Genomic DNA, 24,559 nt, shown 5'->3' with positions numbered 1-24,559 from the left:
GAAGGCGCCCGAGCGTCCCCGCCAATGGCGATCCGGGGCGACGCTCTTCGAAGGCCGCTTCGCGCGCGCGTCTGCTCGCTCCTCCCCCGCCAACCCCGGGCACCGCCCACCGCGCGTTCTGTCACGTGAGGCGGCTCGGCCAACCGCGTGCGTCCGGGCTGACCCGCGCGCCCTTCGGGGCAAGTTCACGTGACGGTGCGCTGATGGTCACGTGACGGACTGGCGGGGCCGGAGAGAAGGAAGCGGCGGAGGATGGCGGAGAAGTTCCAGCCCAGCGGTACCACCTGCAGGGAGAGCGCGATGGAGGGGGGGGCTTGGGAGTTGAGAGGCCTTTCTTAGCCCCGCCCCGTTCTTTGCTGTCACGGGGTGGGAGGGCGCTGTTGCCAAGGAGACGAGGGTTGATATGCAGAAGGGCGGGGCTTGCCTTGGAGGGGAGGGGCTTGTTGCGAGGGGAGGTGGGTGGAGCTTGCCTTAAATGGGAGGGGCCTGCTGCTGGGTGTGGCTTGCCTTGGAGGGGAGGGGCTTGTTGCGAGGGGAGGTGGGTGGAGCTTGCCTTAAATGGGAGGGGCCTGCTGCTGGGTGTGGCTTGCCTTGGAGGGGAGGGGCTTGTTCTTATGTGTGGGTGGAGCTTGCCTTGAATGGGAGGGGCCTGCTGCTGGGTGTGGCTTGCCTTGGAGGGGAGGGGCTTGTTCTTATGTGTGGGTGGAGCTTGCCTTGAATGGGAGGGGCCTGCTGCTGGGTGTGGCTTGCCTTGGAGGGGAGGGGCTTGTTCTTATGTGTGGGTGGAGCTTGCCTTGAATGGGAGGGGCCTGCTGCTGGGTGTGGCTTGCCTTGGAGGGGAGGGGCTTGTTCTTATGTGTGGGTGGAGCTTGCCTTGAATGGGAGGGGCCTGCTGCTGGGTGTGGCTTGCCTTGGAGGGGAGGGGCTTGTTCTTATGTGTGGGTGGAGCTTGCCTTGAATGGGAGGGGCCTGCTGCTGGGTGTGGCTTGCCTTGGAGGGGAGGGGCTTGTTCTTATGTGTGGGTGGAGCTTGCCTTGAATGGGAGGGGCCTGCTGCTGGGTGTGGCTTGCCTTGGAGGGGAGGGGCTTGTTCTTATGTGTGGGTGGAGCTTGCCTTGAATGGGAGGGGCCTGCTGCTGGGTGTGGCTTGCCTTGGAGGGGAGGGGCTTGTTCTTATGTGTGGGTGGAGCTTGCCTTAAATGGGAGGGGCCTGCTGCTGGGTGTGGTGGGTGTGGCTTGCCTTGGAGGGGAGGGGCTTGTTCTTATGTGTGGGTGGAGCTTGCCTTGAATGGGAGGGGCCTGCTGCTGGGTGTGGCTTGCCTTGGAGGGGTGGGGCTTGTTATGTGTGGGTGGAGCTTGCCTTAAATGGGAGGGGCCTGCTGCTGGGTGTGGCTTGCCTTGGAGGGGAGGGGCTTGTTCTTATGTGTGGGTGGAGCTTGCCTTAAATGGGAGGGGCCTGCTGCTGGGTGTGGCTTGCCTTGGAGGGGAGGGGCTTGTTCTTGTGTGTGGGTGGAGCTTGCCTTAAATGGGAGGGGCCTGCTGCTGATTGGTGTGGTGGGTGGGGCTTGCGTTGGAGGGGCGGGGCTTCTGTCATGACATGGAGGGGTCTGTGGTCAGGGAGACAGGCAGGGCTAAAGGGGACGGGGGTCCTAGGGGTCATGGTGGTGGTGGTGGTGCCCTAGCCGCCTGTCCCCCGCCTTGTGTTCCTGCGTCTCTAACTCTGCTCCCTTCCTCCGCAGAGCACCAGCACCTGCGCTACAACCCCTTGCGCGATGACTGGGTGCTGGTCTCTGCCCACCGCATGCGGCGCCCCTGGCAGGGGCAGGTGGAGAAGCCGCCCCAGGAGGACATCCCGCGCTGTGATCTGGGCAACCCTTTGTGCCCCGGAGCCAAGAGAGCCAATGGCCAGGTACTGCGTTGCCAGGGGCAGGGAGGGCGATACAGGCCCCTTTGGCTGCATGGGCCACCCTCAATCCTCAATGGAAGCCATAAACGGTAAAGGTAAAGAGACCCCTGACCATTAAGTCCAGTCATGGCCGACTCTGGGGTTGCGGCGCTCATCTCGCTTTATTGGCCGAGGGAGCCGCCGTACAGCTTCTGGATTATGTGGCCAGCAGGACTAAGCTGCTTCTGGCGAACCAGAGCAGCGCAAGGAAACGGAAACCTTCCCGCTGGAGCGGTACCTATTTATCTACTTGCACTTTGACGTGCTTTCAAACTGCTAGGTTGGCAGGAGCAGGGACTGAGCAACGGGAGCTCACCCTGTCACGGGGATTCGAACCGCCGACCTTCCGATCGGCAAGTCCTAGGCTCTGTGGTTTAACCCACAGCACCACCTGCATGGAGGCCATAAATCAGTTCATAACCATCAGTTGTGTTTATTTATCACTTTTACATCCCACCTTTTCTCCAAATACTTAAAGAGGAATGCCTGCCTCTGTTCCTCCCCAGTTTTAACCTCATAGTAACTCTATGAATTAGGCTAGGCTGAGAGACAGTGACTGGCCTAAATTCACCCAGGTAAGCTCATGGATACGAGGGGATTTTAACGTTGGTTTCCCAGGTCCGAGTCTAACACTCTAACCACTACACAACACTGGCTAATAGACCCCCTATATGTTGTGAAGCAGAAAGAGCCTGTTATCTTGTGCCTGTGATTTTTATTTTTTTAATATACTCTCCAGCAGTGTCTGCAGGACAGTCAAAAGCCAACATGAGGCTTTCCACAGAAACATCAGGAGTAGTGGGGTGGGTTAATTTTTTTTTACTGTCCAGCACAGCTCTCCGAAATCATTCTGCTCTCCACCATCACCCCCTGAGAACCATTTTCTAACAAGTTCCTCCAGAAAATAGCACATCCTGTCCAAATTGAAATATTGGAATCCCAGTAAAGCAGAATTTGGTTTTCATTGGATTTTATGGTTGCAGGTATGACTGACTCTCTCTTCCCTGTCCTCTCAATTCTTGGGGAATTTCCTCCCTGGTCCTAAAGACTAAAATCTTGGAAATATTTGGTAGAGAGTTGAAACTAAAGTTGCGGCCCTACGGTCTTGCAGCTCAGCAGCCTGTCTGCAATCTGTGTTTTGCTGTGTTTTTCCTCATGCAGGTGAATCCCCACTACGAGAGCACGTTTGTCTTTGACAACGACTTCCCTGCACTGCAGCCAGATGCCCCGGAGCCTGGTAAGAATTCGCCTGGTTTTTCTTATTAGCACTTAACCGTTTACCAAGGAAGATGAGGCTCAAGGAGAACCCATTTAATGAGTCCTCCTCCGCAGGGAATGAGCCAGGAACCTTTGTTAATATCGTGAATAGCTTCCAGTTAGGGTTGCTGTGTGTTTTTGTTTCTGGCAGGGCTACCTGTTCAGCCGTAAGGATTCCAGCAGTTAAAAGCAGAAGGGCCTTGTGAGAAAGGAAAAAAAAGGCACGTGGCAGTTCTGCTGCAGGTTGCAGCATTTTTTCAAAGTTGAGGGTCTGTGATATAGCTGTAAAATGTTAGCTGCCCATGGATGTCCTGGGGAATGTGGATGGAGGGAAAGGAGCTCATCTTGATTGGATTTGTTTCAAAGGCTCATCCTGATGTGACAAAAGTTGCTAAAGTACTCCGAGAGGGGATCTTGTCTTTTCTGACAGGCAGGATGCAATGTAACACGAGAGGAACCTTTTTTAAAAAAAATTATTTAACATAATTATTACAAAATACAAACAAAATACTGCAAATACATACATACATATTTCAGATAAGCACACACACATAAAAAAAGAACAAAAAAGAAAAAAGGAAGAAACGAAAAAATAAGGAGAAAAAGAAGAATAAGAAAAGTTGGAAGAATTTCTTCCAGACTTATTCTACAAATATCTCAATAATAAAATTTCACTGATTGGCTTCCATCGCTTCCATGCACTTCCTATATACATTTTAAGCAAAATTATATCTGTTATCCCGTATTTTCCCCATACAATCTCATACAAATATTCTAATCAATAAGTTTTCTAAATCTTTCATAAATCTATTCTAAACACAACCAATACAGTGGTGCCTTGCAAGACGAAATTAATCCGTTCCGCGAGTGTCTTCGTCTAGCAGTTTTTTCGTCTTGCGAAGCAACCCGATTAGCGGATTAGCGCTATTAGCGGTTTAGCGGCTATTAAAGGCTTAGCGGCTTAGCTGCTAAAAGGCTATTAGCGGCTTAGCGGCTTAGAAAAAGGGGGGGGGAAAGCGAAAAAAAATATCTCAAGACTCGCAAGACATTTTCGTCTTGCGAAGCAAGCCCATAGGGAAATTCGTCCTGCGAAGCAACTCAAAAACAGAAAACCCTTTCGTCTAGCAGGTTTTCCGTCTTGCGAGGCATTCGTCTTGCGGGGCACCACTGTACAATGCAAAGATTAAGTGTAAGGTATTGGCACGAGAAGAGCCTTGCTGGATGAGGCCAAGGGCCCATCCAGTCCAGCATTCCATTCCAGGGGTCGGTCGGGTTCTCTTGTGGAGCGCCCCAGTTGGCTTACTGCTTCTGTGCAAAACAGGCAAGGGCCTGGGACCACCTCATGCTGGATGCGCCTGCACTGTGGAGAGCCATGGTTGAAGTCTGCAGAATAATGGGATCTTCTTTATCCTGTTTGCTGCACTTAAAGATACCCCTCCATCCATGGAGATCCACTGGCAATTCCTGAGCTGTCAGCAGGCATCCATGCAGTGTGACATCTCTGTGTAGTCCAGGATTAGGAACAGTTTCCCCTTGTTGATTTACAATACAGTGGTACCTTGGGTTAAGAACATAATTCGTTCCGGAGGTCCGTTCTTAACCTGAAGCACCACTTTAGCTAATGGGGCCTCCCACTGCTGCCATGCCGCCGCTGCACAATTTCTGTTCTCATCCTGAAGCAAAGTTCTTAATATTTCGGAGGTAATATTTCTGAGTTAGTGGAGTCTGTAACCTGAAGCGTATGTAACCTGAAGCGTATGTAACCCAAAGTACCACTGTATGCTGAGGGGATGTTGCACCACCATGAACAGTGGTACCTCTGGTTGCAGACACGATCCGTTCTGGGATGGTGTTCGCACCCTGAAAAGTCCGTAACCAGAGTGGCACTTCTGCGCATGTGCAAAGCGCAATAGAGCACTTCTGCGCATCCATGAACCGCACAGAACACTTCTGCACGTGCAGCGCATGGCAAAACCCGGAAGTAAACACTTCCAGGTTTGCTGCATTTTTAACCTGAAAAAACGCAGCATGAAGCATTTGCAAGAGGAGGTATGAGTGTACAAACCTCTCGCTTGCCCTTCACAGTGTGCACCATATACATAAGGCCTGAAAGTCCCTCCTAAGTTGGGGGTAGCAGAGTTCACTGCAGGATGTGGCGGGCGGGATTGCAGTCGAGCAGTAGCACTGATGACAAGTCCCTGGCTGGGCTAGAAGATGAATTTGTGGGGTCTGGGGAGGCTGACGTCGCAGCTGTGCAGCCTCCTGGTACGCTGGCTTCTTCCTGGCTTTCTTGGACTGCACCCGTTGCCCACCTCCCTGCGTTTCTCACTGGATTTCCTCTCCTTCCCCAGATGCTGGCGACCACCCCTTGTTCCGTGCAGCGTCCGCTCGAGGCGTGTGGTAAATCCGGCACCTTGTGTTCCCCAGCCCTGCCCTCCTGCTGAGCTGAATGGCTGGCTTAGGGTTCCCTTGTGTTGCTTCTTTTTGCACTTTTCCCTTCTTGGCCCAGTCCTTCTCTCTGCCTTTTCCAGGAACTGCGAACAGTTTTTGCAGAGTAAGAATTCCTCGGCTTGTCTTGCCTTGCCTCCATCGTATCATGATTTGCCCAACAGTCTGGCTTTCTACTTCCATATGCATGACTTCTAGAAAATGCATGATTTCTAGTTCCAGGGATCGCAAGGCCACCTCTGCTATTTTACTCTTTTTTGTAAACTGCTTTGTGTTTAAATATATATATATACAGTGGACTCTTGGGTTGCGAACGTGATACGTGTGGGATGCACGTTTGCAACCCGCAGCGTTCACAACCCACAGCGGCGCGGCTGCGCATGTGCAGGTTGCAATTCAGTTCTTCTGTGCATGCGCAAAGCTTGATTTAGCGCTTCTGCGCATGCGTGACCGCTGAAACCCGGAAGTAACCCATCCAGTATTTCTGGGTTTCGGCGGTCCATGACCTGAAAAAACGCAACCTGAAACATCTGTAACCCGAGGTATGACTGTAATTAAGTAGTATACTTTCTATGAATTAAAATGTGGAGTTGTTTGCTCTGCAGCCACTTAAGAGTGGCATACCTCATTCAGACCTGTCCTGTACTTGGGATGCAGATGGTTTGGGGTTGGGCTGGATTGGATGACCTGGGTCCTTCCAGCCCCTTGACTCTAGGATTTCTGCTCCTTCTCCTTTTCCCTTTCCTCCCAGCAAAGTGATGTGCTTCCACCCCTGGTCTGACATGACTCTGCCCCTCATGTCACTTGCCGAGATCCGCAGCGTGATTGACAAGTGGTCAGAGATAGCTGTGGAGCTGGGTGCCTCTTACTCCTGGGTGCAGGTCAGTTGCTGAAAGGACCTACCTTGGCCAACCACCACAACCCCTCCTGCCCCAAGACTTCATTCTTACTAACCCTCATGTTATTGAAATTGAAATACTTTGTTGTCACTTGTACAATTGAGATTACAGGAGCACCCCCCACTCAGCTCTCTTAGTCTTAATTCCCCTCGTTTGCTGACGCACACCCACCAAACCCGAAAGTCCGTTGCCCTGTTGTTATCTTTTCATTCAGCAGCCTAACAGCCCATGGATAGAAGCTGTTCTTTACCCTGTTGGTGCGACTAATCCTGCTTCTATATCTTCTGCCTGAGGGCAGGAGAATAAGAAAGTACTGGCCAGGGTGTGAATCATCCCTGAGAATTTTCCTTACTCTCCTGAGGCAACGTTCTTCCGCTATTTCATCCAGCGGATTCATGGGACAGCCCATAATATCTTATGCTGTATTCACCACCCTCTGTAGGCACTTCCTATCAATTGATGTCAAACCAGCGTCCCACAGCGTGATGCAGTAGGAAAGGACACTTTCTATTGTTGACCGGTAGAAGGAGATCATCAAATGTTGATTGACATTGTTCTTTCGCAATATTCTGAGGAGATGGAGTCTCTGTTGGGCTTTCTTAACCACCTGGGTTGTATTGATTTTCCAAGTAAGGTCTTCACTGAGATAAACTCCTAGGAATTTAAAGGAAGATACTCCCCACACAGCCCTCCCTGGTGTACAGCGGGGCTAGTTCAATTAATGACCAAGAGCATAGTTAAACTACAGAACTTGCTGCTGCAGAAAGCCATGATGGCTCCTAGCCATGATGGCTACGCTCTGCCCCCATGGTTGGAAGCAGCAATGCTTCTGAATAGCAATTACTGGAACCATAGGAGAGGGGAGAGGGCTCTTGTGATCGGATCCTGCTCTGTGGGTCTCCCATAATGGCAGCTGCTTAGCCACTGTGAGAACAGGATGCTGGACTAGGTGGGTCTTGGGCCTGATCCAGCAGGCTCTTATGTTCTTACATTATCTCCTGCTCCATCCCTTCTTAGGCTGCCCGTTCTTCCTGGAGAGAAGCAACAGTTTCCCTTTTAGAAGGCAAAAATGGCGAGCGATCTGGAGCAGGAATGGGGAACCCTTAGCCTCTCTAACTGGCCCGTGGGGTTCTACCAAGGCCAGACACTCTCCTGAGCTGATCTGCCTAGGCGTCCTCTTCGTTTTTGCCTGGCTGCAATGCATCTTTCAACTCTGTCCCTGCTTCTTGTTAGCCTGGGGGTAGGCTAGAGAGGGACTTGTGGGTGTGTAGAAATCGGCTTACTGTACAAAAGCACAATTTCTCTTAAGAATCCAGAATAGGGAACCAGTTTCCCTGCCTTGGAACTTTGGCCACTGGTCAGTTCAAAGGGGGTTTGAGAGGTACCAGTCATGAGGTTGCATAAGATCGCTCCTTTTCCTCCTTGCAGATCTTTGAGAACAAAGGAGCCATGATGGGCTGTTCCAACCCCCACCCTCACTGCCAGGTAAGGAGGTTTTCTAAGAAGCTGCCTTCTTCTGAGCCAGTTAGCTCAGTGTTGCCTCCACTGACTGGTCGTGGCTCTTCAGAGGGTGGGACCCAAACCAGTGAGTTCAAATGGCACGGAAGGCGATTCCGACTAAACAGCAGGAAGAACATGCTGACAGTAAGAGCTGTTGGACAGTGGAACAGACTCCCTTGGAAGGTGGTGGACTCTCCTACCTTGGAGGTTTTCAAGCAGAAGTTGGATGGCCAAAAGTCAGGGATTCTTTAGTTGAGATTCCTGCACTGTGGGGGGCGGGGGGTTGGTGTAGATGGCCCCTGGGGGTCCCTTCCAATTCTATGATTCGACATGTGGAACGTCCTCCTTGTCGTTGCTTTTCAGGGGATGCGGGTGGTGCTGTGGTCTAAACCACTGAGCCTTTTGGGCGTGCCGATCAAAAGGTTGGCCGTTTAAATCCCCAGGATGGAGTGAGCTCCCGTTACTCTGTCCCTGCTCCTGCCAACCTAGCAGTTCGAAAGCACACCAGTGCAAGTAGATAAATAGGTACCGCTGCAGCAGGAAGGTAAATGGCGTTTCGGTGTGCTCTGGTTTCTGTCACAGTGTTGGGTTGCACCAAAAATGGTTTAGTCATGCTGGCCACATGACCCAGAAAGCTGTCTGTGGACAAATGCCGGCTCCCTCGGCCTGAAAGCGAGATGAGTGCCACAACCCCATAGTCACCTTTGACTGGACTTCACCGTCCAGGAGTCTTTTACCTTTTACCTTTATCTTAAAGATAAAGGTAAAGGGACCCCTGACCATTAGGTCCAGTCGTGTCTGACTCTGGGGTTGCAGCGCTCATCTCGCTTTATTGGCCGAGGGAGCCGGCGTACAGCTTCCGGGTCATGTGGCCAGCAGGACTAAGCCGCTTCTGGTGAACCAGAGCGGCACACGGAAACACTGTTTACCTTCCCGCCAGAGCGGTACCCTATTTATCTACTTGCACTTTGACGTGCTTTCGAACTGCTAGGTTGGCAGGAGCAGGGACCGAGCAACGGGAGCTCACCCCATCACGGGGATTCAAACCGCTGACCTTCTGATCGGCAAGTCCTAGGCTCTGTGGTTTAACCCACAGCGCCACCGGTGTCTCTACCTTTATCTTACTTGCTCTTAAAATGTTGTCCACATGGTGGCAATGTAAGCCTGCAAGTAGCCTACTGTAAATTGTGCCTGTGCTTTGAGGCACTGTGTTTTCCAGGGAAAGTTGCATTGGAAGCTGTCTTCCCCTGAGTCAGATGTACCCTGACTAGCAAGTGACTTCAGGGTTCCAAGCAGGGGACTTTCCCAGCCCTACCTGGAACCTTGTGCATTGAAAGCAGATGTTCTGCCGCTACACCTCAGTTGGTTAGACTTGAGCATGGAGGCTTTTGAATTGACCGGCTGCACTGATACATCCCTCCTCGTCCCCTCTCTAGGTCTGGGCCAGCAATTTCCTGCCCAACGAAGCCTCCCTGGAGGACCGGACGCAGCAGAAGCACCTTTGCGAGCGTGGCACCCCCATGCTACTCGAATACGCCCAGCTGGAAGCCGAGAGGAAGGTCGGGGATCCCTGGCGCGCGGGGAGGGTGGCAGTGGTGCTTGGACCTGTGGCTTAGCCCCTCTTTGTGATCCCTGGCAGGAGCGGATTGTGGTGGAGAACTCTGACTGGGTGGTGGTGGTGCCCTACTGGGCGGTGTGGCCTTTTCAGACCCTCCTGCTTCCTCGACGACGACACGTCCGTCGCTTTCAGGACCTCCAGGACGGGGAAAGAGACAGTGAGTGCCCGGGCGGAAGAGGGCGGGGTCATGGAACCGGCGCTGTCGCCTCCCTGAAATGTGGGGACAAGGGAAGCAGGGACAATCCAAGAAGAAGGAATAGAGGGGGCATTCCCAGAGGAACAGACTGCCCTTGGCATTGTATGAGTGGAGAACCTGCACACTTAGGTGTGGGGTATGTGTGTGCAAGGGAAGGTGGAGGCACGGATGTTGTCAAGCTGGCAACTGTTTAGGGCTACCCCGAGTTGCCCAACAACTTACTGTAACAAAATAATAATAATAATAATAATAATAATAATAATAATAATAATTTATGCCCCGCCCAATACAGGAATCCTAGAATCTTTTTTTCTTCCTGCTGCATCACACCATTGACTCAGGTGAAGTTTGTGGTCTGCTAAGACCTCTAGATAGAATAGAATAGAATAGAATAGAATTTATTATTTGTACCCCGCCCACCTGGCTGGGTTTCCCCAGGCACTCTGGGCGGTTTCCAACAAAGTATTAAAATACAGTGGTCTGTTAAACGTTAAAAGCTTCCCTAAACAGGGCCGCCTTCAGATGTCTTCTAAAAGTCTGGTAGTTGTTGTTCTCTTTGACATCTGGTGGGATGGTGTTCCACAGGGCATTCCACTACCGAGAAGGCCCTCTTCCTGGTTCCCTGTAACTTGGTTTCTTGCAGTGAGGGAACTGCCAGAAGGCCCTCGGAGTAATGGGGGTGGAGACACTCCTTCAGGTATACTGGGCCGAGGCCGTTTAGGGCTTTAAAGGTCAGCACCAACACTTTGAATTGTGCTCGGAAACGTACTGGGAGCCAATGTAGGTCTTTCAAGACCGGTGTTATGTGGTCTCGGCGGCCACTCCCAGTCACCATTCTAGCTGCCACATTCTGGATTAGTTGTAGTTTCTGGGTCACCTTCAAAGGTAGCCCCACGTAGAGCGCATTGCAGTAGTTCATAGTGCGTTCTGGCACCTATTTTTCTTGAAAACAAAAAGCCGTGGGGTGAACCACATACGCCGCCTCAATCTCCCTGTAGGAAAAGTGAAGACTGTAAGTGCAATTAAATAAACAAATATGTTGTGTGGAACGGTCACCTGCTGAAGGTCTTTGAGAGCAGGTGGGCCAGAGCACCTGGAGGGGTCTTTTAAGGTCAAGGATAGATGATTTGATCTATGGGGCCACATTCAAGCCATGAAGGGCCTCTTCCTGGTCCACCGAACTTTGTGATGATGCTTGAGAGCAGCTCCATCACTGTTGCCCTGTGCATGTTATCGGCCTTGTGTCTCAGGTGGGCTTGACTGATGGAGCCAGGTTGAGACTGGGCGGCCACAGCAGAATCAGTGCAATTGTTACCTGGGAAAGACGCCTCAGGTGGGATTCCTGCTGCTGGCCGGAGCTTGGGCTGTGAGCTTTATATGAAGGATCTTAATCCACGGAAGCTTTCTGAGCAAGATTCCGCACACAAGGCAAGCGGGCTGATGTTTCTGGGTCTCCTGCGTTTCAGGCCTGGCTTCCATCATGAAGAGGCTTCTCACCAAGTACGACAACCTCTTCCAGATCTCCTTCCCTTACTCCATGGGGTGGCATGGTAAGCGCGGGGCAGAGAAATTTCAGCTGCCCAAGGATTTTGATTCTGTGTCGAAGTTCTCTTGAAGCCCACTTGGTATGAATAGTTGGGCTGCCCCAATCTAGTCCAACCCCTTGTGATGCAAGGTTGCCTGGCAGCAAGGCCTGCCTTGCTCAACCTTTCCTTTTCTGTTAGGAGGACAGGAGTCTTTGTTTGCCCTGTCCTCTCTCCTTGACCAACTCTCGATAATAAATAAATAATATATATTTTTTTATTTATACCCTGCCCTTCCTGGTTCAAAAACTGGGCTCAGGGCTGCTAACAACAAATTTAAAACACTTAATTGTAAAAGCAGCATAAAATACAGTATAAAACCATGAATAACAATAAAATCCAAAGTTCAGAAATCAATTTAGGGGAAATCCATCTAATAAGCATTAGATAATCACCAGGGCTAGCTGGCTAAACTAGTCCTATTTGGGCCAGCGAGGAGACCAGGGGAGAATTAGCTGTGGGGTCTCAGAGCGGGTGATCTTCATAAAAAGGGGAGGGGGAGGGAAGAGAAGGGAAATAGAAGATCAGGCTGAATTAAGAAAGGCCAGGCAGAATAGCTCTGTCTTACAGGCCTGATGGAAGGAGGTTAAATCCTGAGGGGCCCTGGTCTCCTGGGACAGAGCGGAGCCATCACTGAGAAGGCCCTGGCCCTGGTGGAGGATAGTCTGGCTTCCTTAGGACCCGCGACCTCTAAACTATGGTTATTCATGGACCTTAAGTCCTCCGCGGGGCAGAATTCCTTCCCAGTCTTCCTTTCCTGATGGTGAGGGTCAGATTTACCCATTTGGCCCTGATCCTGCCAACGCATCTGCGTCCCCTGCACTAGCCAGCACCTGACTCTCTGCCTTGCGGTGCCCCAGCCTCACCCCTTTTCTCTCCTCCTCTAATAGGAGCCCCAACAGGACCCTACATTGACGCCGACTGCAGCCACTGGCAGCTGCATGCCCATTACTACCCCCCTTTGCTGCGTTCGGCCACCGTCCGCAAGTTCATGGTTGGCTACGAAATGCTGGCTCAGGCTCAGAGGGACTTGACGCCCGAGCAGGTGAGTGGAGCTTGGCAAGTAAAGAGGGGACAGGATAAGAGTTTGTAAAACGGTGCTTGGCCTGGAAAGAGGTAAGTTTTTCTCCCTCGCTCATTACACTGGGCCTCGTGGACATCCAGTGAAGCTGAACATTGGGAGATTCAGGGCAGAGGAAAGAAAACGCCATTTCTCAGCGCATAGTTAAACTGTGGAACTCCCTGCCACAAGATGGCAGTGATGGCCGCCAATCCTAGATGGCTTTACAAGCGGATTGGACCAGTTCATGGAGGAGAGGGCTTTCGATGGCTATTGGCCACGATGGCTCTGCTCTGTCTACGCAGCAATGCTTCCAAGTATCAGGTGTTGGAAACCACAGGAGAGGAGAGTCCTGCTGTTGTGCTTGAATCCTGCTTCTGGGTTTCCCACAACATCTGGTTGTCCACTGTGATGCTGGACCAGATGGGCCATTGGCCTGATCCAGCCGGCTGCTCTTACATTCTTAGATACACATTGTGAATGGGTTAAGAAGGCAATTTATGGCAGAAGTTTGTGGAAACAAGAAAGAAGGCGACAGGAGGGGCAGTGGTGAATATTGCTGGAATAGAGTTATTCTAAGTTCTTTATTCTTTAGCAAGTTTGAGGCCTGGTTGGATTGGGGCAGAGAGGCTCTCCTTTTCCTGGGCCTTCTCTTTGACTGTCAGGAGTTCAGCCTACACTCAAGTAGGACCCTGGCAGAGACACATGCCTGACTGGCATGTTCTCTCCCTCCTGGTCGATCGTTCGGGAGCTTCAAAAGCTTTCTTCAGCCCGAACATCACAGCGACCGATGCCAACCGACACCGGCACACTTAGAGATCCGCAGAGTTTGCACAAATTGTGTGACAGACCTCAACAACTCAGCATTTTGGCTAATCTACTTTATTTACATATAAACACACACGGAGCACTGCAACATGGCTCCCTCTTTCTCTCTCTAGCATCAGACAGTAAAGAGAAAAAGAACAAAGGACAATAGCCCCACTTCACGGAACACAGTAACACAAACATCCTGTCTCCGTCACTTCCCACTCTGTGGAGTCAAAACACACACCGTCATGTGACAGACAAAAATCCCATGACTGCAATCATAGACCAGGAATTCTAACAGTGCACACACCAATTCCCTTTTTCCCCACAGGCTGCCGAGCGCTTGAGAAACCTGCCTGAAGAGCATTATCAGCTGAAACGAAGAGAAACTTCATAGCACAGAAGCACAGCAGGGACCTTTTGGGTTTGGGACCCTTGGTTGATCACTGTGATTTTGGATAAAGGGGATCAGCATGAATCGTTCCTGTGGGGGAAGCTTCTGTAATTTGGGAGCTGTGCAGGGCACGTGGCGCGGGCTGTGTATAGCTTTGGCAGCCGGGGCCGAGCTGGAATCGTCTTTCTGCCCTGCTAAACCGAGGTCTTTTGAGGCCAATCGAGCTTTTCTGGGAGAAGCGTCCTCTCCTCTTGGTGAAAAGGCTCAGCAAAACCTTTTGGGTCCACTATTCCTGCAAAGGCTACATGATCTGTGGTTCCTGCACTACAGGGGTTGGACATCTCGGTGAACCCTGGGTCCTTTCCAGCTCCACAGTTCTATGATTCTATGACCCAAGCTGCTCTAATGCTGTATTGTTTTTAACACTCAATTGGGAGCAGCCCAGAGTGGCTGGGGAAACTCAGCCAGATGGGTGGGGTATAAATAATAAATTATTATTATTATTACTAAGAAATGGGCATTGGAAACAAACCCTTCCAACACCAAAATTTAAATGCTTCCACTGGTGGATCATTCTGTTCACTGTGTTCTCCTCCCTATTGCAGGGAGCTACAGGTATTAAGATGGACCTTATTTAGAAGATGTAGTAGATGTGTGGTAACTGGGTGATCCTTACCTTCCTCTCTTTATCTGTTCCTGCCCCCTCCCCGGCTGTCATAAGCCTTCAGTTGTTTTCACTGAGGTCTTGAACACAAGGAACATTTGCCACACATCTGTCCTGCTTGGGCAAAGACCCCCATGCGTCCGATCTTAAAAATGTAGCATAAACACCGACAAATGGGAAACACTGGCCTGCGAGTGCTCCAGTTGGAGAACAGGCTTTACCAAAGGTGTCGTGGGCTTTGAAGACTTTCGAACTCAGGACGCAAGGGAGAAACGTGCCAAGAGGAAGGCATGCTTGGCAAATCCACACCGTGATCAACTCCTGCCTGGAAACCTATGTCCCCACTGTGGAAGGACGTGTGGATCCAGAATTGGCCTCCAAAGTCACTTACGGACTCACTGTTAATTCCCCCCCCCCCATTTTTAATTCATTTTATAATTCAAATAAAGAACACAAACAGAAAAACAAACAATACAAACAAATTCTTGTCATAGCCTTATTTTTCTAAACATTGGGCTTCCCCAAGTCCCACCTATCTGATTTTCATTTTACTATGGACTCACTGTTAAGACCGTGTTCATGGAAGACAATCTTCCTCGGCTACGAGGGATTGCCAAAGAAAGAAAAAGAATATCCAATTTAGAGGAGTAGCCAGGAAATGGCTGGTCTGGGTTGTGGTGAAGAGACCCAAGTGCAAGTGGGAGACTGCTCCCAGAAGCTCTGCTAGATGTCAGCCCCATAGCTGTATCCCTACCTGAAGATGGGAAATTGGTCAGTGCCACGGCTAGAGGGCGCTGAAATGTCCTAGCCAGAGAGAGCAGATCAGAGCTCGGCTTGGCAGAGGCATCTGCTTCCTGCTGCTCTTTGCGGCCAAGGAGATAGTTCTTAAATGCCTCTGAATGCCTTCGGTTCCCCCTCTCCCCCGCCACTTCCAATCTTTGTGTGGGGCTGAATCAGCTCAGTGAATAGGCAACAGATAAATCTCAATGAAGGAGAAAGGGATTAGCAGGAGGAAGTTCCGCATGGAAGGCACTCGGTCGACTTTCTTTCTCCATCGTCTCCCGGAGCCTGAACAGGACAGGGTTAAGAAGCAGCATTTGGCGAGAGGCAGGGATGAATTTTGGCTCCATTATCGACCCCTCTTTTTTTAATCAAAATCCAAACCCTTTCAAATAAAAACGTAAAGGAAAATCTGTTCTACTGAACAGTCTGTTCTTTCAGTTTTCATCCGCTCAGTTCTAACAGAGGAATTTATAGTGCGTATCTCAGAGATACTAGAAAGGGTGGGATGTGTATGAGCTTATCCTGACATGTTCTGACTGCAGTGAGCCTCCTCCAGAGGGCTGATTTCTTTACAGGCTGCTCAGAGACCCTTTAGATGGCAAAGCCATGCAGGGTCCCTTAATGTGGGTGGTCTTCGAGCGGGTTTCATTTTGAAGCTCGTTTCTAGCTTTTCGTCGTTTCCTGGGAAGCTGAGCAGAGATGTGAGCAGAGAACATACTTCCTGGCGAGGGGCCTTGGAGTGATGGACTGGAGGGGCGGCCGGCCGGACTCTTCTTGCCTTCGTATGGTCCAGCAGTCCAGGGTGTGCTGGGCCCTGGGGTTAACCCGAGCAACGCGGTCCAGGTCTGGACCTGAATCCAAGGATTCCACAAGGAGTCAGTCCAACAGGGGCAAGGCAGGAAACCAGGCTAGGTCAGGCACAGGGTAACAGGCAGGCTCCAGCAAGCAGCAACGTTGCTCCCACAACCTGGGGCAGGGTCCGGCAGCCTTTTATCTCTGATGGGGTAACGGCCGGTCATGATCCCCCGGCGACTCACCTCCCTGTTTCGCCCGAAGGCGAGCACTCCTCCTGAAGAGTACTCAGGTCTCTCCTTCTCTCAGACCTGAGTCTCTGCAGCTTGGGAGACATCGGTGGGTTACTAGACCCAGGGGCCGCCTCAGCCTCCCCTGACCCAACCGGTAGTGGAGCAGCTGTAAGTGATGGCCCAGCTGGAGGCAACGAGATCATCCCTGCATCTGGAGCCAGGGCAGGCTCAGCCCCCTGACCCGGCCCAGCTGGTGTTTGTTGCAGGGGAACCTGTGCAGACTGAGACTCTTCAGAATCAGGCCCCAGACTAGGTTCAGGTGATGCCTGAGGCAAAGGATCCGGTGCGGCCTGAGACTCCTCCAGTTCCGAGCCCAAGTCCCAGGCCATCACACAGGGTCTGCTCAGACCTGTTGCGGCAGGTATTTCCTTAGGCTTCTGACTGAGCGAAGTTGGACAGGGCAGCTGAGAGGCAGCAGAATGTGCAAATGGTGTCTGCAGGATCAGCTGCGCAGCCATTGCACACCTTCCCTTGTTCTAGGCCTGGACATGCCGTTTGAGACGGCACCGGGCATTTAGCTCAGAAGCCAGTCCAGGGAGGCTTGCCCTGTTTCCCCTCCCACCTCGCCGGCAAAAGCCCTGGTGCCTAATTAATTTTCACACTCATCTGCCCTCCGCGCAACTCCAGCCGCTGCCTCCGGCCTCCTCCTGCTCACGCGCCCGAGGCAGCTGGCTGGAGGCCGACATTTCGGCTGCTTCTGAACGCTGTTAACACAGTGTATTTAGGAGTCATCTTGTTCCTAATGGGAGTCACAGCTTTATTTCCCTCTCTCCTCCTGCATCTAAATTGTCAAATTTATTTTTAAAGGCCCATTTGTAATTAATCTTTACGCCGCCTGGAGGAATTGAGATTCTGCACCCGCCTCCGACCTACTGCTTCCAAGCGGAAACAGATGCCTGGTGCGAAAACAGCCCCAGGGTGCAGAGAGGCATTTTGTGGCTTGAAACACTAGAGGGTGTGTGTGTGTGTGTGTGTGTGTGTGTGTGTGTGTGTGTAAGGCTGTGGGTCTTAGCTCAGCCACCAATTCCTTACTTGACCTTGGAGATGTCCTCAGAACCGCTGGGTGCAAGCCGAAGAAGAGCTCTGCCAGATGTGAGTCAAACTGCTGCAGTGAATCAAACTGCTTTTGATTTGATAAGCTGCTAAGAACATCAGAAGATCACCTGCTGGATCAGGCCAATGGCCCGTCTAGTCCAGTGTCCTGTTCTCACATTGCCCAATCCGCAAGCAGGATTTGAGCACCAGAGTCATCCTTCCCTCCACCGGTTTCCAGCAACTGGTGTCTTGCAACAGCCACCTGCCGCCACAACAACGCATCATTTGCCAAAAGCTCCAGAAGGGAGGAGAAAACCCACACCCTGCCCACCTGTGGGATGTGGCCCCTCAGAGGTTGCCTATAAGGAAATGCGGCCCTTGCGCTGAGAAAGGTTTCTACCATGCTTCCAGTAGGATTCCTAATTGCACGAGGTGAGCAGATCACTACATGATCTTCACTGGCCGCCTCCGAAGAAAGGCAGAGTCTGCTCTTAAGGTCTTTCCGTTCTCGCTGCCGTCACCAGATAGCAATGGAAGTGGGATCCAGGAGGCTCGCCAAAGTGTCCTGAAGGGAGGAAAAGGTGCTTTTCTAAGAAAAACAACAACTCCTCTCTGTTCTCTAGCTGCGAGCAGTGAAAATTCCACCAATCCCACAACGAGGATTTCATTATTGTGTTTAGTTTGTGTCCCGGAGGCAGGGAGGAAGGAAGCAAATGGCGTCTTAAAGGGTAAAGGGACCCCTGACCATTAGGTCCAGTCGTGACTGACTCTGGGGTTGCGCCGCTCATCTCGCTTTACTGGCTGAGGGAGCTGGTGTACAGCTTCCGGGTCATGTGGCCAGCATGACTAAGCCACTTCTGGCGAACCAGAGCAGCGCACGGAAATGCCGTTTACCTTCCCGCCAGAGCGGTACCTATTTATCTACTTGCACTGGTGTGCTTTCGAACTGCTAGGTTGGCAGGAGCAGGGACCGAGTAATGGGAGCTCACCCTGTCGCGGGGATTTGAACCGCCAACCTTCTGATTGGCAAGTCCTAGGCTCTGTGGTTTGACCCACAGCGCCACCCGCGTCCCTAAATGGTGTCTTAGTGCAATGCAATTTGCTCCCGACTGGAAACGATGAGTGTAAATAGTTCCTTTCCCTGTCTGCATCTCTTCACAATCACAGGTGGAGATTTGACTGCTTGAAATGAGTGGATTGGGCAAGGGGGCTTCTTCCATTTCAGCACCCAACCTTTGAAAGGACCCCTCAGCGTCCTCTCACTGTTAGCTTTTCAAAGGGCACGCAGAAGCGTGCTCTTTGTTTAACGGAACAGGGTTTCTGTTTGCTTTTAACATTTGAAGGTCCTTGGTGGGGGAGACGAGTCTTCTCTTTCCTCACCCTCTGCTGTTTTCCTGTTTATTTTGAATGCAGCTCTCTGGCCCTCTCTATCTGCCCCCTGGGACTCTCCCTAGGCCACACGTTCCTTGCGCGATTCAGATCCAGGTTGGCCTTGGAATGATAAAATTGTAGAGCTGGAAAAGGGACCCTTGGGTCATCTAGTCTGACCCCCTGCAATGCAGAAATCTCAGCTAAAGCTCCCATGACAGATGGCCATCCAACCTCTGCTTAAAAACCTCCAAGGAAGGTCCAAAGGAGCCCGTTTTGCTGTCGAACAGCTCTTTACCATCAGAAAGTTATTCCTGGTGTTTAGTCGGAATCTCCTTCCCTTTTAACTTGAAGCCATGGGTTCAGATCCTACCCTCTGCAGCAAGAGAGGCCCGGGTCATTTTGGGGCTCCTCCGAGCTGCTGAATTGGACCCAGGATCAGATCGAATTTAGGAGCGGGGGCAGCACTTCACAGCCTCGGTAGCTAAATACTGCCAACTCCATGACTACAAATTCCCTCGTTGGCAATAGACGAGGAAGGAAAATGCCAAGCAATATTCTCCATGGCAAAGTGAGTTCTGGATGTACATTCACAGTGGCACCGCTTGCCAGTTTCGGGAGGCGGCTGAATGTCAGTCATGGGGGGCTGCGGCTGCTGCTACTACTTTCTCCCTCTCCTGTGGCTCAGGCAAGTGAGCAAAAATTGAGGCTTGCAAATCCTCCTTTTCTCCTGTGCTGCGCTGGGAAGGGCCTCTAGGCAGTCCAGGCATGCTTCCTGCTGTTGCGTCCAAGTACCTCTCTCCTGTGTGGAGGAAACAAGCACAGGCCAGTTGGCACTGAAGCAAGGACCCTCGCCTCCCCAGCCACCACCTCTCCCTGGCAGATGTGCTCCCTGGAATAGGCTTGGCCCACCAGTTGCATCCTCTTTGGCCCACGGAGATGGTTTGCACCAGTCGCTCACCCTTCCAAATTTTGCTGCGCCAGGGCTGACCTCAGCAAAGTGGTTGGGCACCTGTGATGGCAGCTTCCTTTTTTGCTCTTCAGGTGGAAGGGAGACTGAATTCTCCTGGATGAAGGCTGGCAGGGACAATCACAAAATTTGCCTGTTTCTCATTCCTCCAAGTTCAGTTCACTTTTGCTCATCAGCTTGCAATTTTTCCAAAAAATAGAAACCCGGACGCTTATGCAAACCCATCAGCGAATTTCTCCTAATACACAAGTTTGCCTAATGTATACACTTTTTTGCAAAGCAATTTCCCCAAACGATAAGCAATTTCTGTAAGCTGTTTTCACTAATATTTGCATTTATTGGCATATGCACATTACTTGGCCGGAGAACAGCATTGTGAAATTCTGAGAAATGCAAATTTCAGAGGAGGGTTGGGTTTTGTGTCGTTTCGGAAAAGGGTAAATTAGGTAGGTTTGTCATTAAATGCAAACTGAATCGAATGTCTCCCCATCCCTACTTAGAAGCAATGGCTTTTCTTTTGGACTCGTCCCATATTGATCTACCCTAGCTGCAAACCGCCTTTAGAAGCATAGATTTGGAAGGGACTTTAAAGGATGTCCAGTCCCCACTTGTGTTCGTCTGAAGTCTGTTTTCTTGCCATTTTAAGTAATAAAAACTCAGAACTGCAGAGTTGGAAGGGTTCCCAAGGATCATGTAGTCCAGCCTCCTGCAACTCGGGAGTCTCAGCTAAAGCATCCATGACAGATGGCCAGCCAGCCTCTGCTTACAAACCTCCACTGAAGGAGAGCCTACCACCTTGGGAGAGAGTCTGTTCTGCTGTCAAACAGGTCTTACCATCAGAAAGTTCTTCCTGATGTTGAGTTGCAATCTTCTTTCTTGTAACTTGAAGTCTTTGATTTGGGTCCTCCCCTCCAGAGCAGGAGAAAACAAGCTCGCTCCATCTTCCATGTGACAGCCCTTCGGATATCTGAAGACGCCTATCACATCTCAGTCTCTGCTTTTCGAGGCTAAAGATACCCAACTCCCTCAACTGTTCCTCATCAGGCTTGGTGGTTTCCAGACCTTTGACCATCTCACTTCTACTTGTTCATTCTAGCCTTGGTGTGATGGCCTGGGACTGGGGCTCAGACTCGGAACCGGAGGAGTCTCAGTCCGCACCGGATCCTCTGCCTCAGGCGGCATCTGAACCTAGTCTGGGGCCAGATTCTGAAGAGCCCCAGTCTGCACAGGTTCCTCTGCAACAAGCACCAGCTGGGCCGAGTCAGGGGCCTGAGCCTGCCCTGGCTCTAGATGTGGAAATGACCTCGTTGCCTCCAGCTGGGCCATCACCTACAGCTGCTCCACTACCGGTTGGATCAGGGGAGGCTGAGACGGCCCCTGGGTCTAGTCACCCACCGACGTCTCCCGAGCTGCAGAGACTAAGGTCTGAGAGGAGGAGAGACCTGAGTACTTGCAGGAGGAGTGCTCACCTTCAGGTGAAACAGGGAGGTGAGTCACTGGGGGATCAGGACTAGCCACTACCCCGACAAAGATAAAAGGCTGTCGGACCCCACCCCAGGTTGCGGGAGCAACATTGCTGTATGCCAGATCCTGCCTGAGATCCTGTACCTGTCCTTGCCTGGTTTCCTGCCTCGTGTCCTGCCTTGGCCCCGTCAGACTGACTCCTAGCAGAACCTTTGGATTTAGGACCGGACTTGGACCGCGTTGCTCAGGTTAACCCCCAGGCCCAGCATACTTGTCCTCTGGAGCGATAGGACCCATGAACATTCAGTGAAGCTGAATGTTGGAAGATTTAGGATAGCTAAAAGAAAGCTCCGCCATACAGCACATAGTTAAACTATGGAACTTGCTCCCACTTTAAAAGAGGATTGGACAAGTTCCTGGAGGAGGAGAGGGCTATCAAAGGTTGCTAGCTAGGATAGCTCTGCTTGCCCTCCACAGTTCAGCAGCAGTGCTTCTGAATACCAGTTGCTCAGATCCTATGGTGGGTTTCTCCAATTGGCCACTGTAAGAACAGAATGCTGGACCAGATGGGCCATGGGTCTGATCCACTAGGCTCTACTTACATCGTTAGGCTTGTGCGTTGTGTTGAGACCAAGTGAGCATGATCTTTGTGTTGCCGAACAAAGTCAGATTGTGTTACCGATCAGAGAATGAGTCTTCCTTCATCAGTCCCTAGACCAGTCTGGTTTTGCCTGTGAGTTTTTGGACTGTGGCTTTTTCAGCCCAGGGCTTGCAAGTTCTGCCCCTTCCAGATGTCTCCAGGGCCAAGTAGTAATCCAACCTCCGCAGGCACCTGTGCCATGAGACTTCCCGGCATCATCCTGAAGTGCTCTGCCTTGTTTTCTTGTTAACAAATTACATGGTCATCAGAGAGCTTTGGAAATAAGTCTCTGAAGCTTACATACCACTGGACAGTAATTGAGTTCATCTCCTGGTGTGGCAGCTCGTTTTAATTAGGCTTTAGAAGATTGAAAAAAGACTGAATATATTATGGCTGAACTTATATTAAGCGGCAGATTAACATTGGCGTTCATAATACGAAGGCTTTTATGTGGTAGATGCAAATATCTCTTCCTCTCTAATAGAGTGGTCCAATTATTCCAGCTCTCTTTAATCCAAAGAGCCTTTTAAAACTCCCTAACACCAATCCGCCTTTCCTTTGCAACCTCAGTTACCTCTGCTCCGGCTAGTTGCATTTTCTGTTGACTTCCCCTGCTTAACGTTTTGTCTCTTGGGAAGACGGGGACTTTTCGATTGCCCCTCTTCATACATTCATCCAACTTGTGGAGCAGGGCACAGACAAAAATATTGTGTCATAGAACTGTAGATGTGATGGCCTGGGAATTGGATTCAGAGGCTGAACCTGAGGAATCCCAGCCTGCACAGGAGTCCCCGCCTCCAGGACCAGCTGAGCCAGGGCTGGGGCTTGAACCTGAAGAGCCCTCACCTGTGCTGGGTCCTCAGGTGCAGGCACCAGCTGAATCTGCTCTGGCTCCGCAGGTGATGGAGGACCCATTGCCTGCAGGTTCTCCACTCTCAGCCCCGTCAGAGGAAGCTGAGGTTGCCTCTGGGTCTGGTACCCTCCAGCCTCTCCTGAGCTGCAGAGGCTCAGGGCAGAGAGGCGGAGAGAACTAAGTTCCCGCAGGAGGAGTGCTCGCCTCCAGGCCAGGAGAGGCGAGTCACCTGTGGACCGGGGCCGCCCTATGCCTCGGGGCAGATAAAAGTCAGCCAGCCCAGTCCCAGGTTGCGGGAGCAACGTTGTTGGTAACCTGTTCCTGCCTGCACCCTGTCCTGCTCTTCTGCCAGAGTTTCTGATCCCACCCGGCTCCTTGCCTTGGACCCCGCTTCAGCCTTGACGGACAGCTTCCATACCGCACCCTTGACCTCGGACTGGACTCGGACCATGCCTCACGGAAACCCATGGGACCAGCACAGTAGAGTTGGAAGGGACCGTGAGTGCCATCTAGTCCAACCCCCTGCAATGCAGGAATCTTTTGCCCAACGTGGGTTTTGAACCTGCAGCCCTGTGATGAAGAGTCTCAGTAGACTGACCTATCCCAGATCCATGTCATGTTGAGTCAGCAGAACACAGGTCCATCTACCTTAAGGTTACCATATTTTTTTCAAAGAATCCAGGGACACTTTTTTTTCTTTTGCAAAGAGAAAAAAAAGTTATTAAAAGTTATTTTTTTAAATACTGGAGAGTATTTTTTTTAAACACTGGAGAGCCAGTGTGGTGTAGTGATTAAGAGCGGTAGACTTGTAATCTGGTGAACCGGGTTTGCGTCTCCACTCCTCCACATGCAGCTGCTGGGTGACCTTGGGCTAGTCACACTTCTCTGAAGTCTCTCAGCCCCACTCACCTTACAGAGTGTTTGTTGTGGGGGAGGAAGGGAAAGGAGATTGTTAGCCGCTTTGAGACTCCTTCGGGTAGTGATAAAGCGGGATATCAAATCCAAACTCTTCTTCAAATCCAAACTCTTTAAAAAATTAAGAGGTAATATCTTCTCTTCTGTGGTCTCCTCTGTCGTGCAGCCTTCCTCTGGGCCTGCTCTCTTGGAGTGCTAGCTGCCATGGAGTAGGCTCAGGTCAGGCCTGGGCTTGGCCACGTGTCCTTGCCCTCCCGGTGCTCTCCTACGTCTCTTCCTCAGTGGCGGCGGTGGCAGCGTGGCAAGGTCTTTTTTCTCCTTCCTCTTCCTCTCTCTTCCTTCTCCTTCTCCTCTTCTCGTTATCCCTGCATCAGCTCTGGGGTTTTCCTGGCCCTGGAGTGCCACCGGGCAGTCAGCCGGGTGGCCAGGCACTCTTGCTCCCGGCTCAATTTGGGTTGGGGGGGGTCAGCAGTTCCCCCAGTTGATGCACTGGGCATCCCTAGTTCCGCCTTGGCAGTGACAGTCCTAGCAGCCTGGAGCCAGCCTGGTAGCGCAGTTGGCTCTGGCTGGCTTCAGGAGCTGCTCTCTGCCGTGGTGCCCACCATTTTGCCTCGCCGGAAGTCCCCATATGATGTGTCTTGTGCCGTTGAACCAATGATGCAACATTCATTCCCCACTAATAAATCTACAACACTTAAAATATAAATCCGGGGACATTAAATGAGATCCGGGGACATTCTGAGGACGGATTGGTAAATCCAGGGATTGTCCCCGGGAAACGGGGACATCTGGTAACCATTATCTAGCTCAGTACTGTTCACACTGACTGGCAATAGCTCTCTAGGGTTTCAGACAGGGTCCCTCCCAGCCCCACTTAGAGGTGTTGGAGAATGAGCCTGGGACCTTCTGCATGCAAAACAGAACATGAGAAGAGCCCTGAGGTTGGATCAGACCAATGGCCCATCTAGTCCAGCAGCCTGTTCTCACAGTGGCAAACCGGATGCCACGCAAGCAGGATTCGAGTTCAAGAGCTATCACCTTGCCAACCAAGGTCCGTATAGTTCAAGCTCTGG

The 24,559-nt window shown here is 51.4% G+C and overlaps 1 protein-coding gene and 1 long non-coding RNA gene across 2 annotated transcripts in view; one reads left to right on the top strand and one right to left on the bottom strand.

Annotated features, from left to right (window-relative positions):
* The window catches only part of LOC308458829, a 334,934-nt gene extending 318,552 nt beyond the window's left edge, over positions 1–16,382 (bottom strand). Inside the window, exon 1 of the long non-coding RNA XR_013977709.1 lies at positions 14,906–16,382. This is a non-coding gene — a long non-coding RNA (uncharacterized lncRNA). The remainder of the gene's footprint in view (positions 1–14,905) is intronic.
* On the top strand, positions 136–15,578 carry GALT (galactose-1-phosphate uridylyltransferase). Its single transcript, XM_080973622.1, has 11 exons — positions 136–277; positions 1,739–1,908; positions 3,106–3,181; positions 5,553–5,601; positions 6,401–6,530; positions 7,977–8,033; positions 9,485–9,607; positions 9,688–9,823; positions 11,329–11,412; positions 12,336–12,490; positions 13,647–15,578. The coding sequence occupies exons 1-11, from the start codon at positions 253–255 to the stop codon at positions 13,710–13,712; spliced, it is 1,071 nt and encodes a 356-aa protein (XP_080829748.1). The 5' UTR covers positions 136–252; the 3' UTR covers positions 13,713–15,578.
* Positions 16,383–24,559: the final 8,177 nt, after the last annotated feature.

Source organism: Podarcis pityusensis (genome assembly GCF_964106645.2).
Source record: "Podarcis pityusensis genome assembly, chromosome: 11".
Classification (NCBI taxonomy): Eukaryota; Metazoa; Chordata; class Lepidosauria; order Squamata; family Lacertidae; genus Podarcis; species Podarcis pityusensis.
Note: the sequence above shows the minus strand (reverse complement) of the source record. Positions and strands in the feature narration are given on the sequence as shown.